Source organism: Aulostomus chinensis, chromosome 10 (assembly GCF_037954235.1).
Source record: "Aulostomus chinensis isolate RoL2024-O1b breed Wild chromosome 10, RoL_Achi_v1.0, whole genome shotgun sequence".
Taxonomy (NCBI): domain Eukaryota; kingdom Metazoa; phylum Chordata; class Actinopteri; order Syngnathiformes; family Aulostomidae; genus Aulostomus; species Aulostomus chinensis.
The window spans coordinates 2,845,062-2,861,303 of record NC_141329.1 but is presented as its reverse complement, the minus strand read 5'-3'; the positions used below and the strand labels follow the sequence as shown (position 1 = coordinate 2,861,303).

Genomic DNA, 16,242 nt, shown 5'->3' with positions numbered 1-16,242 from the left:
GTTAACAGTCGATAAACACGTACGTCGAAACAAACAGACTGTTTTTCTGTTCCTGCATTCAATTTTGTTGTTGTTGTGTCTCTGTAAATCCAACAAAACTGAAACTACTGTGGCTACTCTTGATGTTGTGGACCACTTGAAAAATAAAAAAAGCTGAGAGTCCCACATGGTTCAAAACGCTGGTGGGTCGGTCGTTCCAAACTGAACCGTTACAAATCTTAAATTTGGTGAAAAATGTTCAACTTCAACTTCTGTTGTGCAGTAACTCTGTTTAATAACCGGCTGGATGAGGTCACACACAACTGTTGGCTTGTAGTGTGTGTGTGTGTGTGTGTGTGTGTGTGTGTGTGTGTGTGTGTGTGTGTGTGTGTGTGTGTGTGTTTTAAGGTGACAGCAGGACACCTCCTACTCTCTGCTCTCCTCTGGGTCCAGTTAAGGCAGTTTAACGACAATTTGGGGAAATTAGCAGAATGGGAAAATAAAGGATGACTCTTGGCCCCTAAATACACACACACGCACGCGGGAGCTCACGCACGCACGCGCACACACACACACACATTTCATTTAACTGGAAACCATCATAATAAAGTTTTATATCACTCCAGGCCGACCTCCCCTCCAAACTCTTTTCCTCCTCCTCGTCTATTTGAAACACCTTCAAACCTCAGCACACACATGCACACACACACGCGTGCACACACACACGCACTTGTGCACACACACACACACACACACACACGCAAGCACTGTTGGTTAGACCTTAGTGTCCTGTGTTTCTTCACATTGGAACCATTTGGAAAATAAGCCATCTTTTTTCTGGGAAATGCCTTTGCAGAGGCCTCTCAATGATGGCAGTGGAGTGTGCCTCCTGTGGGTTTTTGTTTGTGCCCCCCACACACACACACACACACACACACACACACACACACATTTGCACTCCACTCTAACTATGTTGCACAACACCCTCTCTGGCTTCTTTTACCTCCTGAAGGAGTTGATCTATACTGGTTCTCTGGGTATTTATTGCTTGTTGGATCTGAATTTATCAAGTTGTTCATCAGAGAAATCAGGGAAAGTCACACATCTGTCAGGCTTCAAGTGCGTCACATAAACAGCAAAAGTGTCGCCCTCGCACAAATCTAAACTGTTGATTCTGCAGTGCTGAGCAGCACTAAATCACAGCGGCGTTGCTGTTATTCCAGTTACTCCTTTAAACTGTGAAAGCCACATTTTACAAGCCAAAGGATTTTAAGCTGTGCTGATTCTAAACTGACCCCAGAGTGTCCAAATGAAATTGGACCAGTGATGCACGAATGGTGGTGTAATGTTTGAGGAGGTGGAGCGGTGGGTCCCAGCCTGGTGGTCGGCACCTCCCAGCCGAGGAATCTCAAACTAGATCAGACCATCGCTGTAACAGCTGACGAAAGACGACGAAGACAAATATTTGCCGTAAAAACGAGTCTCTCTCCTCTTTGCTGTTTATTTGCTTTGACATTCATATGTTGTAAGATTCTGACTAACTTGACCTCCTCTGGGGAGAAGTGAGGATCACATGTCAAAAATATTTAGGACCTACAACCCAAATTATACATGTGTGACTGAGAAAGCGGAAAGCAGCTGGTGGAGAGTTTAAACTACCATTTAGTTTTCAACACAAAGTGAAGATGAACTTTCTAATCCAACCGTCAGGATGTGATGGAGAACAGTGGACACAGAAACCAGCACAGGTGGCAGGCGGTAGCTAGCAGGTGACAGGTGACATGTGGCAGGTGGCAGGTGGACTCGAGGTGGCTTGTCACCCATGAGCGAGTTTTAAAAGTCTTGAAACCAACCAGTGCTGGTCACAGAGGTTCACGTAGGGATGACTTGGATGAATCACGTTTGTTTGAATAACGAGGGCGTGTGTGTGTGTGTGTGTGTGTGTGTGTGTGTGTGTGTGTGTGTGTGTTCAACGAGGAAGATGTTTGTAGAAAAGTCACTTCAGGTTAGACTTTTGAAATCATCTCCCCGATGAACACGATTGTCTGGAATAAATACGGCTCATCCCAGCAGCATCTCCAAGGGGCTCGTTAGGAGAAGCCTGGTGGTTGTTTGCCAGATTGAAGCTTCAAAAGAAGCAGAGAAGTCGAACAAACAAGGAATAAAAGACACAAAAAAAAAAACATGTTAGTGAGAAGAAAACGAGTTGGTTTCTCACTTTCTAAAAAGAAAAAACCCCAAACTCTAAACCGTGGACTTTAGTCATGGACTTGTGGACTTAAAAACTGCAGCTACAAAGTGTTGCAAAAGTTGCACATGCAATACACAGCGAACATGTCAGCATCACACAAGAGTTTTTACCAGATTAAAATGAGACAGCATTCATATAATACACCAAATAAATTACAAATTAAACCAACAATGCGTTGAGGTCTTTTCATAAAATTATGGTTGACGGTTGAAATACCTGGAAGGCTTGAAACTGTGTAACTTCAAAATATTTAAAACTGTAAATAAAGTTTGTGTCATCTTTATTTCCAGCGAGTCCTTAAATAGTAAAACAACCTCAGCATGCAAAGTCTGAGCTGTGGCGCTCGATGTACCTGCAGCCTCCCCCGAACCTGCACCTGTTTCGATTTTCCATCGTACTTCAACTCCTAAATACTTCTTTGGCATATTGTTGAAGTATTAAGTCTAGTACTACCTTTTCTGGTAGTTTCGCCTTCTCCACGTGGATGACGTATCCCACAGAAGACGTGTGTAGCGTGTCCAAACTGTGCAGTCGCTGCATTCTTGTGTCCTTACGAGGTGAGCTGGAGCTGCGTGAGCGCCGCTTGGTTCTGCTCGTCGCTCCAGGAAGGAACTAACTAGTACAGGTTTGATTTTTAACAAGTTTATTTCATTCTTAACCCGTTTTTGTCATGAGAACCGGGGTTTATTAAGAATTTGCCCTTGAACACTGCAAGATTTATTGAATCCTGCTTTCACTTACAAAATAGCGGGTTTAGTAAACCTTTTTTTTTACTAGAAATAAGAAGGTTTACTCTCAGTCCACTTTTTATTTCCATACTCAACAAGCCGTAGCGCAGCAGCATCACCCATCATGATCTTCCCTGTAAATCTCCTCTGCAGACTCATGCTCACAGCTCTTTGGTCTTCCTGGTGTCCCTGCTTGGTAACATGGAGCACACCTTTCACCACACCCTGCTGCTGGAGGTCCGGGCGCTGACCGACCGGTTCCCGTCGTTACTGGGAGGCTGCGGGAAGGACATCTACAGGCTGAGCAACTCCTTCACTGCCATCGCTCGACTGCTAGGAAGGCGGCTGGAGGAGAGTGGCGCCGCGTGCTGCAGGTTAGAGGAACACGTGGTTTTCTGTCGGTCCTCTCATGGTGGATATCTTTGAGAACACACGTGCAAAAATGGATGCACCTGCACAAAAGTTTAAAGGTCATGCACCCTCTCCTCCATTCCTATCCAAGCAGGTGGAGCGGTTGAAATGTACCTCCGTGGTCTGGCCCTCTCAGTATCACTGTTCCTCTGAACATTCCTCTTGTTAGTCACCCATTTATGATTCTGATTTATTTTAAAGCACGCACAAGGTCAGCGTGTGTGTGTGTGGTTGTGTGTGTGCGCGCATGTGTGCGCGTGTGTGTGTGTGTACATGTGCTCCGTGAACTGGGATTCATCTGGCCGCCGTGTGGGAAGGACAAGCTCAGCAGAACCAGAACATTGTGTGCAGGAGTGGAGGCTTCCAATGACTTTGCTTGGGGTCTCGTGGATGAAAGATAGACGGGCTGGAATATTGAGAGAAGCAGTGTGGTTTGTTTGTAAAAAAGCAGGGGGCAGCGATGGAAGAAACAGACAGAGGTATTTGTTCAAGTTGGATGTACAGTCCATTTTTGGAAGGAGAGAAAGATAGAGTGAAGGATCAGTTTTGTTAGAGAGCAGAGGCGTAGAAACAAGCGGGGGGCTGCAGAAATAGAACCAGCCATCGAGAGAGAGAAAGAGAAACAGAGGGTCTTATGAAAAAAAAATCCACTCAAATGATGTGTATTACAGGGTGGAGGAGGAGTGCACGCCGTCTCCCTGCACATCCCTTCGAGGGGTTGGAGGGGGGTCCGAGCAGCAGCTGCAGGTGAAGATCCAGGCCTTTGAGGAGAACGTGGGGGTGGAGGGCGGGGAGGAGGGGGACTCTCCTGCCCCCCAGCGGCGCTACAGCCTGAGCCAAGCTGTCAGGGAGGAGCGACGGGAGATGAGATTCAACAGGTTAGTGAAGGCGGCTCTGCTGAGCATCTCCACTGATCAGACTGGACGGAGAAAACCCCCGAGAGCGTTTGCTGCTAATCAAATCAACAGAAAATCCCTCATCGTAGTAAAGAAAACAGAGAAAATAAGAAACACAATGCAGTTTTTATTTGGTGTAGACAGAACACAGCTGAAACGCTCAGATGCAGTTACACTGATGCTGAATCAGCCTGTGTGGCCACACAAAGCCCTCTCCCGCTCGCATCCTCAGGCTCTTTGCCATGTCGCTGTTCCAAAACTTTGTGCTTCATTTTTTCTCTTCAAACTCTGAATTCAGTACCGCTTACTTGCTTTGTGAGGCTGCTAGTTTAGCTAAAGTCTCACTCACACACTCACTCACACACTCACTCAAACACACACACACACACACACAAAACAACACCTTTTCAGGCTTCGAGTCGTGTCTCTAAAACAAGACAATCCTGCTCCCGTGGCAGTGAACAAGGCCTTTTTCCTGATGTGTCTTGGTCAGAATCAGATCTGTGTTGCCAAAACCGTGAGTCAAGCATCTCGTCCTCGTATACAATCTTTGGTAGCTGTCGTCAGAGCAGCATGGTGATGGAGTTTACAAGGATTTTCTCTTCATGACCATTAAGTAACAGTTTATGTACCTCACAACTGGACGTCTCTGTGTACTCCTGTTTATACAGATGCATTCCACAGATATCTTCCCAGTCCTCTAAGTAATGGCCAACTTAAGATCTTTAAATCAAGATGGCGTCTCCCAGAGCCGTCTCTTGACCCTTTATTCCTTTATGACCCCCACTAACCGATGCAAACTGCAGGACAAACCAGAAACCCCCATCATGGCACGTGAAAAGAATTTTTATAGTGGAGTTTCTGTTTTGTTTTGTTTTTGTCCTGCAGTCTATTTTATGCTGACTTCCTGGTTTGGGGCTGAGACACAGAAGTTCCTGGTGGAGGCGTCTTCCCTCGGGGAGAAACGGTCGCGTCTGCGGCGAGAAGTGTTAGCGTCAGTGCATCAGTTACATCCGAACTGCAGATTATTCCTCCTTTGAACAATGAGCAAACAACGCCACCAAAGGTTTATCACCATGGCAACGGGCTTGAGGCGGCTCATCTGTTAGCTTATCTGATTGGTTGAAGTTAGCCGTGACAGACGGATGCTTCGTCCAATCACACGCCAAGTGTTTTTTTTTTAAATCGTCCATCCTTTTCCAAACAAGTTCTTTGACGACTTCTCTGACACAGTCAGGTTGCAACTCATATGAAAAGTATCACAAAGTAAAAAAAAAAAAAAAAGTATTAGTACTTGTTGGAAATACTTTCCCAGGATTTTTTTTATTTTTTTGTTTTTACAAACAGAATCCTGAGTAATTGATGACAGGGAAGTTTTACAAGGCCGTTGGTCTCAGTGACTCAAAGCTGGCCAACGTCCAGTCGAGTTAAAACGAAAGCTGTGTTACATTTTTATTTCCTTCCTCCACTCAGCATAATAAAATCCTCCATAATCCAAGCTAGGCTGCAGGTTACCGTGTCCCTGACCTGATGGCTGATGTCAGCGCGGCCGCCGGCTTGGCTTGGCACAAATGCCTGAGTTGCGATAGAAGCTACTTCGTCACATGACGTCAGATTTAATAGAACATGAATTTCTAATTACTTTTCTAGAAATACTACACTTCTGTCATTCTTACACAAATAGTATTTCTATGTGTTGTCTAGTTTTCTTACTCAAGACTAAATATGAGACACGAGATCATGCAAACAGCCGGTTCCAGCCAGCAAACATGGAAAGTTCCAGTTGAGCCGCAGAAACGGAAACGATCTGCAGTCACTGCAGAGAACAGAGAACATTCAGAACCCTTGGCTGGTTCTGAATGAGCTGGGAGAAGCTGAGCACCACGGTCAGTGTAGAGCACACCGGGAACAAATCAAAGCTCTGGTCTGATGACTTTCGTTGTTCAAGAACAGAAGAGAGAGATTCTTTCTCTTCATTCAAGGTAGCAAAACTGTGATAAAATGTTCCTAATTAAAAGTAGATCAGTTGCCTCCTCTGGATTGGGATCTACTTGATTGCACAGTAGAACTGCCAGGCGGTTCTGCTGTTTCCCATCCATGCGATGTCCAGTTCTCTTCCCAGAGGTTCTGTTGACAGTAAAAGTTATCATGCAAAGAAAATGACTGTTAATTTTATTCGTGGTGGATGTTGTTGTGATTCTGTTGCTTGTTTGTCTCAAGGTCAAAGAGCCTGGCTCTTCATGCTGTGCGCTCCCGCTCCATCAACTCTGACACCGCGGAGGACGTGGAGGGGGCGGAGCTCAGTCCAGACAACATCTTCTCCAGCACCAACCAGCATTCGGAGCACCAGGAAGTTCCGCCTCCTGACAGGAAGCTGACCAGTGATGTTCCCACGCCCGCCACTGTTGGGGTAGACAGAGGGGTCAAAGAGGCTGTGAGCGGTCAAAGCAGGGACAAGGAGGAGCAGAGCGAAGCTGACAGACTCTTCGTTCATTTAAGAGACAACATGGAGGCGATCCGAGAGTTCTGTAGAGACCTGGTGCATCAGATCCCCGTCCCAGAGCAGTGTGTGATAGAAGGTAACAGTACCAAACCCGGTGTTGTCCAATAATTGGCCCGTAAAAGGGGGCGGTGACCCAGAGGGGAGAGACTGTGTGACTGAAAGAATGTCAGTGAGATTACAGTCAGATGTTGATTAACGATGAACAGACCTCCGCTTCTCCTCTCGCACATCAACTTTACAAAGTCATGTTTCAATCACTGTTGTACCCCAAAGGGAGGAAAGCCCCCCCCTCCAATGTGGCTGTGCAAACAGATTTATACCCCCCACATCTGCACATAAACACGCAGCCTTGCGCAGTCCTCAGTAGGGGTCGGTTAATTGAGCCACAATCAAACCAGGATTTATTTGGTTTGATTTTAATCTCGCCTGCGCTGCTCTGTGATTTCAATCCCGTCTGGAGGGCAGAAATGTTCTTCTTTTCTCCTCCAAGCACAAAATGTAGAACAAAATACCTGCTGATGACTGGTGGTCCCAGAAACCGGATATGTTCCATCGCTGGACGTCGTGCTCCCCACCTGTTGACAAGGGTCTTTTGGAAAATCCCTCGCTGTAATGGACAACCTCCTGTAATTTGTCAGTGGCCAAACATTTATCCAAACCCAGTCTATGCACCAGTGACCAGCACGTCTTGAGTTACTCGCCTCCAACCGGACCAGTAATCCTGCCTGAGTGGGAGAGTCTTTCTTTAAATGTGGTCGGAGAGAAATGATGGATGACACAAACTCTTACTCGCTCATGCATGAATCCACGAGTCTGAAACCACAACATTTCATTTGATATCCAATGTTTTCATTACAAATGACAGTAAAAGCGTCTTCATTCCATCCAGCTTGATTGACAGACACGTTTCAGTCCAGGCTGTAGAGCTGTTGGTCTGAATCAGAAGTGGGAAAACGGGGCTTTGAAGCAACTGCAGCAGGCAAAATGGCGCCGAGGTAATTTATTAATAACAAAATTCATTATGGTAAAGCGACACATAATGTTTTGATGTGGGGAGGGTTAAGTATTCAGTTACATCTGTACAACGTAGTCAGGGCTAATTAGAAACAGATGAGTGTGTGTGTGCGCGTGTGTGCGCGTGTGTGCGCGTGTGTGCGCGTGTGCAGGATTAGTAACTGGACGTCAAGCAGTTCATTCGAGGAAACGATGGCTTAATAAATGATTTCTATCGTCCAACCTCTGTGTTTGCATCTTCGAATCCATTCCTCTCGTATTTAGAGATTTGATATTTTGTTTTCATTCGTTTGTTATAGTTTTTGCTTCCCTGGAACGACGTCCCCGCTGCCATCTTTGGGCGGTAAATGTCATCACCATGGTAAACTTCGTTTCATGCCGGGCTGCGGCCCCACCTGAAATGATCCTGTGTGGTTTTATGGGATAAAAGTGGACGGTGAAATGTAACCTGAAGGAAAACTGGAAGCTCTCATCGAGCCCAGATGTCTTCCAGGCCTGATGGGGAAAACGCTGTTTTGAAAAGCGCTCCCCAAAAAATATAATGGGTCCTTGCTGCTCGCCTCCAAGTTCAAATCAAAGAGTATGACTTTGCAAAAAAAAATCCTCATAGAGGAGAGGAGCGCTCCCTGAGTGCACAAACCTCTGTTGGGGAAAAAAGAGAAGAAAATACAAAACAATGTAGAATCTGGTCCTGGGCCCATTCTGCTCTTAGTTCTGAGTAAAACTCGTAGCACCGGCTGTATGCCTCCACCAAGCGCGTTTGTCACCTTGCCCTTTGACCTTTGACCACCAAAATCTCAGATCCTCTTTGAATCCCAGAGGGAGTTTTTGATAACCCCCCCCCCCCCCCCGAGGCGTCTCTGAGGTGAGACGTACACACACCCGAATACCAGCAACCAGGAAGAGTACGGTCCTGCTGAAGTACATTTGAAAATACATGTTGCATAACTATTCATACATTTAGGTGAGTGAGAGACTGGGCAACAAGAATTCTACACACGCACACACACACACACACGCGCGCGTGCGCAAAACATGCTGAAAAATAATAAACTCCACCTTTACTCTGTGTGTGTGTGTGTGTGTGTGTGTGTGTGTGTGTTTTAATCTGAAAGTGAACGTAAATATTTTACTGTTGCCTCACAGACACTCGAGCTCCGTCCTCAGTATCGAGTCTCCCAATGAGAACCGACCCCAAAGCACTGAGGATGTGATGTCACAGGTGGTCTCAGCCGAATGATGTCATCGCGCTGCTGGCTGACCTACTCGTGAGCTGTTCACCCTCCATCTTCAGGGACCACTCACACACACACACACAGTGCTCAGTGTTGACAGTGTCCGTCAGTCCCGTTCTTATGTCACTGTCACGCCTCCGAGTGTTTTCTTCACACTCAGCTCAAACATCCGCGTGGACTCAAGGATGAACTGAAACCATTTTGCTGGTCAAAAATAACTTTCACCTCCAACAAAAAGAGTCACCCAGGATTTATCAGAAGCGTCTCGAGGAAAATTTCACCAAATGTAGGTCAAACATGACCTGGGACTCAAGGACAGTCCAAGGTCACTGCAACACATAACTGAGGTATAAAAACACGCCGTTATTTTCTCCGCAAGAAGTATTTATTGACAGTCGTATCGGAGGCTGAGTAGCCCATCCGTGACTAACGTTCCTGTTTAATTCTCATGTCCTAAGAGAAGAAATTTCGTTTTCCATTTGCAGCCGTTAATAGGCTCCTTCTGCTTGGCTGAGAGGGGGCGGTTCATGGTGGGCAGAGAGCATGATGGGTGATTATGACAGGCAGTGTCCTTAGCGTGCTATGAATCACTCTGTAAATATGTTGTCAAGGTTGCACGAATCCATATGTGAGTAACAGAGACAGAGCTGCTGAGCACAGGCTGAGCGTGAATGATGGCCGTCCTGCCTCTCTGTGTTCCAGACTCTCATCGGGGCTGCGTCGCCAAGCTGTCCTTCTCCTGCCCTCTGAAGGGTCACTACTGCCTGTACGCCAAGTCCTGCTTCAACCTGAGCAGCCGGCAGCCGCACCTCTGGATACACGTCATGCTGCTCCACCTGCAGGTGAACATGAGTCACACAACTGCGCCTTTCCAGAAGCAGCAGAGTGCTCTCAACTGTCCGTCTGCTTTTTTGATTTCTGGTTCATCCTCCGCAGGACCGGACAACAATATAGACCCCATTCTCCGTGTGTGCAGCAGGGAGCGGAGAGGCACGCTAGTTAGCTTAGCACGAGGATTGTTGGCTCCGTTTGGGTTGTGCCAAACATTCACAATATTTTCATTTCAGAGTCAAGATGCATGTGTTGCCTTCAAACTCTTGTGGTTTTCACATTGTAAATCACATTTTTCTGAAGTCCTGGAGTTCCCATATTTTCTGATGACTTTGAGGAGGTTTCACATTTTTTGGGTAAATGGATTTATAATCACTCGCTTTTTCTTTTTAAATTCTTGAATTCACAGCTGGAACTACTTTCCTGACTTGGCGCAGTGATTTGACGCGTCACCTCTAAAACTGACTTTGACCAACAAAACTAATGGTGGCAGACTTTGTAAACGAGGATTACTTCTGGACTCACCAAGATCTTGTGCCTTTTGGAAGAGGCATGCTAACACTTCCCATTCACCTCCATTGATTGTGCTAAGCTAACTAGCGTGGGTCTCAGCTCCCTACAGCAGCACAGAGCAGAGAAGAGTGTCTATATTCTTATCTGAGAGGAGAAACTGACATCTTCCTTTAGGAAATTTAATGATATAATTCTACAACATGAGACTCCAATCCACAGTAGCTGAAGATGATAAATTCCACAGCAGCAGCAGCCGTCCAGCTCTTCCTGACTACATTCCTTCACTTCTTTTTTAAACCAACTGTGTCTTGTTTCGTGTTCACTTCCTTTAACTGCTGCTTTATTTTCTCTCAACCAGAGTAAGTCCAATGTCCCTCTGTGCTCCAGAGACGAGTGCGTCCAGAGGCTGGCCTCTCTGTGGGAGAAGACCCAGCTCAAAGGAGCACACAGCTTCCCCATGGCGATGACTCAGCACACCACGCCAAGCAGGAAGGTACTGGACCCCACCGCACCGTTAGGCGATCCGTACGGTTCTCCTCCTGCTGTCCCTCCCTGATGCGGCGAGCTACGAGTTCGCTGGCGAAAGATCAGAACCAGGAGGAAAATACAGCTGTGGTTTTTCTTTCTCCGGGTGCGAGTTGTGGCTACGATGAGATGGATCATCTACGGAATCCAAGCACACACCCAGCTCCTGTTAGTCCTGAACACACACGCAGGCCTCAGAAACCAAACACAGATGCTTCCACACATTTAAAGAATAGATAGTCCACTTCTTCATCGCCTCAGACCGGTGTGATGTCAGCACACGCACGCCGGAGTGCTCAGCGTCTTTATCATATCGGTCGGCTGGGAGTCTTGATTTACCTGCTCAGAGGCCAGTCAAGAGTTTTCAAGTCTTGCCCTCAAGCGGCTTTGAGATTTATGACAAACTGCAGGTCTCTTACGCGCCATTTTGTCTGATAAGCAAAGGTGAACCTGCCCGTGAAAGCCCGAGTGAACCACTCGTGGTGCAACACCCACTGAAAACGACATCTCTGTTCGCACAGCTCTACGCACTGTGTTGCTCTCGAGGTCAGACAGGAAAGGAAAGGATCTCAATTGGAGGAAACTGTTTAAATAATGGCTAATAAAACCGTTAATATACGTTTACCTTCACGCCAAGTCCTAAAACCTAGAAATAGAATTGCTGACGGTCCAGGTCTCTCGTCTCCAGTCGTTTGCTTGATTTGGTGGATTTCTGGAATATTCTTTGGCATCTTCATGGATTTACTTTTTGGATTTCCACAGATTACACTCCCCCACCCCCCTTTTTTTTATGATCACTCATTAGTTTAAATTAACGGTGCCTGCCTGCTCCTGAGATTCCAACAGAGTCCCCCAGCAGACTGATTCCTGATCAGCTAATCCGGGCACCATTAGAACCAGAGGCCAGGAACATCTCTTTCTGGGTTAAATTACTTCCTGTCTCATCTTCAGGAAGCCCCAAGACTGAGATTTAACAGACGAGAGGGTCACGACCTTTCCGCGCACCAGAAAGCGCTGCATTTCCTCTGCACTTTTCTCTCTCTCTCTGTCAGACCTCCCCTCATGTCACCGTCAGCCGATCAGAAACACATGCGAGCGTCGCGTGGAGCAGGGACGTGAGGCGGAGAGGTTGCCAATTATGTCTGTCGTGACGAGGAGATTTGAAGGGAGACGGAAGGGTTTTATGAGGAAATTCAAGAGAGAGTTATGTTGGGCCTCTGACAACTCAGTCGAGGAGTTTTATGACTCAGAGTTAATTGAAAAATGGAGAAAGAGATGAAGGATGATGGAAGGAAGGAAGTAGAGGATGGAGGATCAGGGATGTGGACTAAAGAATCCCTAATGAGCTTCACATGGAAGTTACAAACCTGCACCGTGACTGTGCTCATTATCACTGATGGAACGTTTGAGGAAACGAGGGAACATTTGTAGAGCGCACAGGGAATAAAGGAAGTTCCAGGTTAAGAGCGCTGACATGACAACAAACAGGTGACAGGGCGGCCTCAGGAAATCTGTTGTGTTTCTACTGTCAGACCACAGGAAAGTGTGTCACCGCGCAGCTCTGGAGGTCCCTATTTAAACTGGTTCCTGTCCGTTAGCAGCCAGGCTTCAGCTCCAGTTCTCGGCCACACGTCGGAGCTCCAGGTAGCCAATCAGCGTCCTCGGGTGCGTTGACACAAGTCGCTCAGAGAGAATGGAAGTATGAAAAATTGGGTATTTGTTCTCCCCTCTCAGAAGGTGGAACGTTCCCAGTTAGACCAGGTTTCCCGGGATTAAAGCCCACAAATGTGCATTCAAATACCAAAAAAAGAAATCCCTCTGAGCAGCAATAAAAGGCAGGAGCGGTTTAATGATTCATTCAAGATCTATAAAAGTAAGAGGAAGGAAATGCAGCGGGCGACCCATGAGGAGGCAGAGCGGGGAGTCGGCCTGTAAGACGAGAGGAAGTGGTGGTTAAAACCAGGAAGAGAGAGAGGAAAGGTGTTGAAGACGTGAAGGGAGGGGGAAGAGATTATCGCCTCACCTCTTTCCTTCCCGTGTGCAGAGTGTTTGTTGATGCAACTCTGGCGGGGGACGATGAGGAGGAGCGAGGAGGGCCGCGGAGACTGGATCGAGCTCGGAAAGAGACGAGACTGTTGCCTCCACCGTGTTGGTGGTGGATCGCAATCCGTTTTGAGGCAGATCAGTTACATTCAACAATTCCAAACCTCTGCATCGGGTTTGGCTGTCAGAGTCCCGTTTCACCGAACCGGCACCGGTTCATGTTTCTGCAGAGCTCTCTTTCTCTCGCTGTGGTGGAGATATAACAAAATAATAAAACTCGTCAACAGACCAGAAACGTGGAACTAGAACAGCGCTGCTCCACCTGATCCGGGTTTGGAGGGACTCAAGCACAGTTCCGACTAGAACTCCTAGCTCCATCGTGTGTGCGACACTGTTTGTTCCCTCAAACACAGACGTGTCAATCGAACATTCGTACCTGTGCGACGCTTGTTGGCGCCTCAGGAAACACGACGGGGCTCCTGGTCCTCGCTCACCCGCCTCACCTCTGCTTCACAGTCCGTTCAGCCTCCTGTTGATGCAGCTGGCCAGCCTGAGAACTTACAATCCCGCATCTTGATCACATTACAATTGTGATTTAAAAACAGCGATACGGAGGGAGGGGGGGGGGGGTGTACACGGACGACATGCAGAATCACACCATGCAGCCCTTTTTTCTTCTTCTCTGGTACTGATGAATCAAAGATGTGTTTATCCACGTCAGCCTGTTGCCCAACTACGTGTTTGTCACGTGTTTTCAGCCTCTCTCTCTCTCTCTCACACACACACACACACACACACACACACACAATATTTCACACCATCCTCACTTGTTCTTCGTTCATCATTCATTTTTCTTCACGTTGTTCAGGCAGTTTTCATAATTTCATTCACTTTCTGACGTCGTTGCCCAATTCCTGTCCTCGTCTGCGTTTCGTCGGCGTCACTGTTTCCTTGCTAAAGCTCATTTTAATGACTTGGCCATTTATTTAGGCAGCAGTTTGATTGTCTAATGCAGAGAAACGCTCTATTTCTTCTCTCTGACGCCAAAACTGGTTGGAATGAACGTCAGATTGAGACCGTCAGGAGCTTTCCCAGTCAAAGATCTTATAATTTCAAGTCCTGGAACTTCTCCGGGAGTAATTCCACTTGAAGAGTCTTCACCTTTGTTGAATGACCTCGGACATCAAGTTTTATCTCACAGGCTGTTCATTTTCTCTCTGTTTGGTTTCATCTAGTCTTCATCAGGGTTTTCTCACCCTTGCAGCATGAGTCTCCAGAGCAGAGCAGAAGGCCCCCGGTTCCCTGTGCGGTTCACAGCCTCATCCTTCACGTAAATCCACGGACGGTCCGGCTCGTTCAGCCACACATGGTCCTGGTTTATTAATGTCCGCAGGCAGAGCCCTTTCACCTCCATGCTTTCAGTTGCAACAACTCGAAGAGAGCGCTGATGTATGGATGAAGCCGAGCGCGCCGACGCTCTTTCAATCACAAGGTTTTGTTTTTAGGCCAGAACTCTGCGAGTGTGTACTTTCGTTACTCGTGTGCGGTGACGGTGACATAAATCTGTTTTCACCCGTCGTGTCGTGGGCTAAATCATTATGTTTCTGGATGAAGACGCCACTTGGATGTCCTCTGAAGAGAGTGTGTGTGTGTGTGTGTGTGTGTGTGTGTGTGTGTGTGTGTGTGTGTGTGTGTGTGTGTGTTTGCACGCGACTGGTCCAAATGTAAGTACACGCTTGCAGCAGCTTTTCAGGTTGACATCCTGGCTCGTTAGCGTTGAGGTCTGAAGGGGGAACAGGTCAAACTCATAGTAGCTCACCGGCTGATGCTCTCAGTGGCTCCTGTACATCCAGTTTCGCTTGGCAGGGCAATATCAAGAAGAGGGAGAGGGAACGGGGTCAAAGTTCAGATGACAAGGCTGCATCTGATTGGTGGGGAGGACGGAACAGCATGATGTCACACTGAAGTTCCGGTTCCTGGTGAAAATGTGGATGCATGCAGGAGAAGGACAGGCTGCATTTACACGCCAGAAAGACTCTGACATTCATCTGATGAAGACAGCCGCGACCGTTACCTGGATAAGGGTGTCGTATGATAATATAATCAGATTCAGAGGCGCTGATTTTAGAAGCAGTTCCCTGACAGCGTCCCACAGATACACGCTGCTGCTGACTGGAGCCGCCATATTGGAACTGTGTGTTCGCGTTCCATTAAAATGGTCATAACTCGCTGAATTTTCAAACGTTTTGGTTTCGTTGCACACGTCGGACGTGTATTCATGACGCAGAAAACTTAGAAACGAATGATTTCAGTTCAAAATACTTCACTTTATATAGATGGTAAAGAGTACCTCTATATTCAAAATGAGCTTATCTTAAGTAATACTAATGACATAGTATGCAGGGTCGCACAGAGTTGCAGCACGATAGTCCCATTTTCTAATAAACAAGTTTGTTATTGTTTTGTAAAATAAATAAATGCTGCATGTTTGCACAAATGTGAACAACAAGCTCACTTGGACAGACGCGCCCAGCTGGTGTTTTAGTGTCCTTTCACTTCATATCAGGACGCTCGACCGGGACGGTCACTGAATCCAACGTATTTGTAATGTTAAAATATTCAGAGTGCAGCCCCCCCCCCCCCCCCCCCCCCGGTTGTCCAACTCCAACATCTGGAAGGTTGCATATCAATATCACTATCGGCCAGAAGGCCTGTCGCAAGATGGCGGCGCGATCAAACAGAGTCTGCGCGTCCAAATCTAGGTTTCAAGTAAAGTCTCACAAACACTTTTCTGCCTTGTTGGCAAGTAAACTCTCAAGATACTCAACAGCCGCATGACAACAGGAAGGTTTCAGGTCAGAATTCTCCACTTTAGAACCCAATCAGGCTGCAGTCTGGGCCGACGCCAGTGGCGCGTCAATGAGTCTGATTGGAATATTCGGAAACACATTTTCTCATCGTGAGTCAGTTCATTGCCCCGTATGTCACCGCTCCCGTGTCTGCACCGATGACAGAAATCTGCCACCAGCTAAAAATGTTGCCGTTCTCCTGACCGGGCAAAGATGAATATGAATCATCTCAAGGCTGCAAGTGTTGCTGGAAGTGTGTTTGTGTGTATGCAGAGGGAAGTATAATTCTTACCATGTGCAGCAGCTCTTCGGGGATTTGTAATGGGGGTCTTGGTTTCCATGACTTTCTCTTCTGACGCACACGCACACACACACACACGGACACAGTTGATTCTCAGAATGCAGCCGTCTTTAACTGGAACGTCAAGCTTTTAGGTGCCACTTCAACTTGAGTGATGGGTTTT

General features: G+C 47.0%; 1 protein-coding gene across 2 annotated transcripts in view; it reads left to right on the top strand.

The window, feature by feature from the left end:
* The window catches only part of veph1 (ventricular zone expressed PH domain-containing 1), a 69,809-nt gene that overhangs the window by 39,956 nt on the left and 13,611 nt on the right, over nucleotides 1–16,242 (top strand). For both annotated transcript variants that reach the window (XM_086215571.1, XM_086215572.1), the window contains exons 7-11: nucleotides 3,112–3,332; nucleotides 4,041–4,247; nucleotides 6,486–6,844; nucleotides 9,720–9,859; nucleotides 10,720–10,854. In XM_086215571.1, the coding sequence (XP_086071697.1) occupies nucleotides 3,112–3,332; nucleotides 4,041–4,247; nucleotides 6,486–6,844; nucleotides 9,720–9,859; nucleotides 10,720–10,854 (1,062 nt within the window). The remainder of the gene's footprint in view (nucleotides 1–3,111; nucleotides 3,333–4,040; nucleotides 4,248–6,485; nucleotides 6,845–9,719; nucleotides 9,860–10,719; nucleotides 10,855–16,242) is intronic.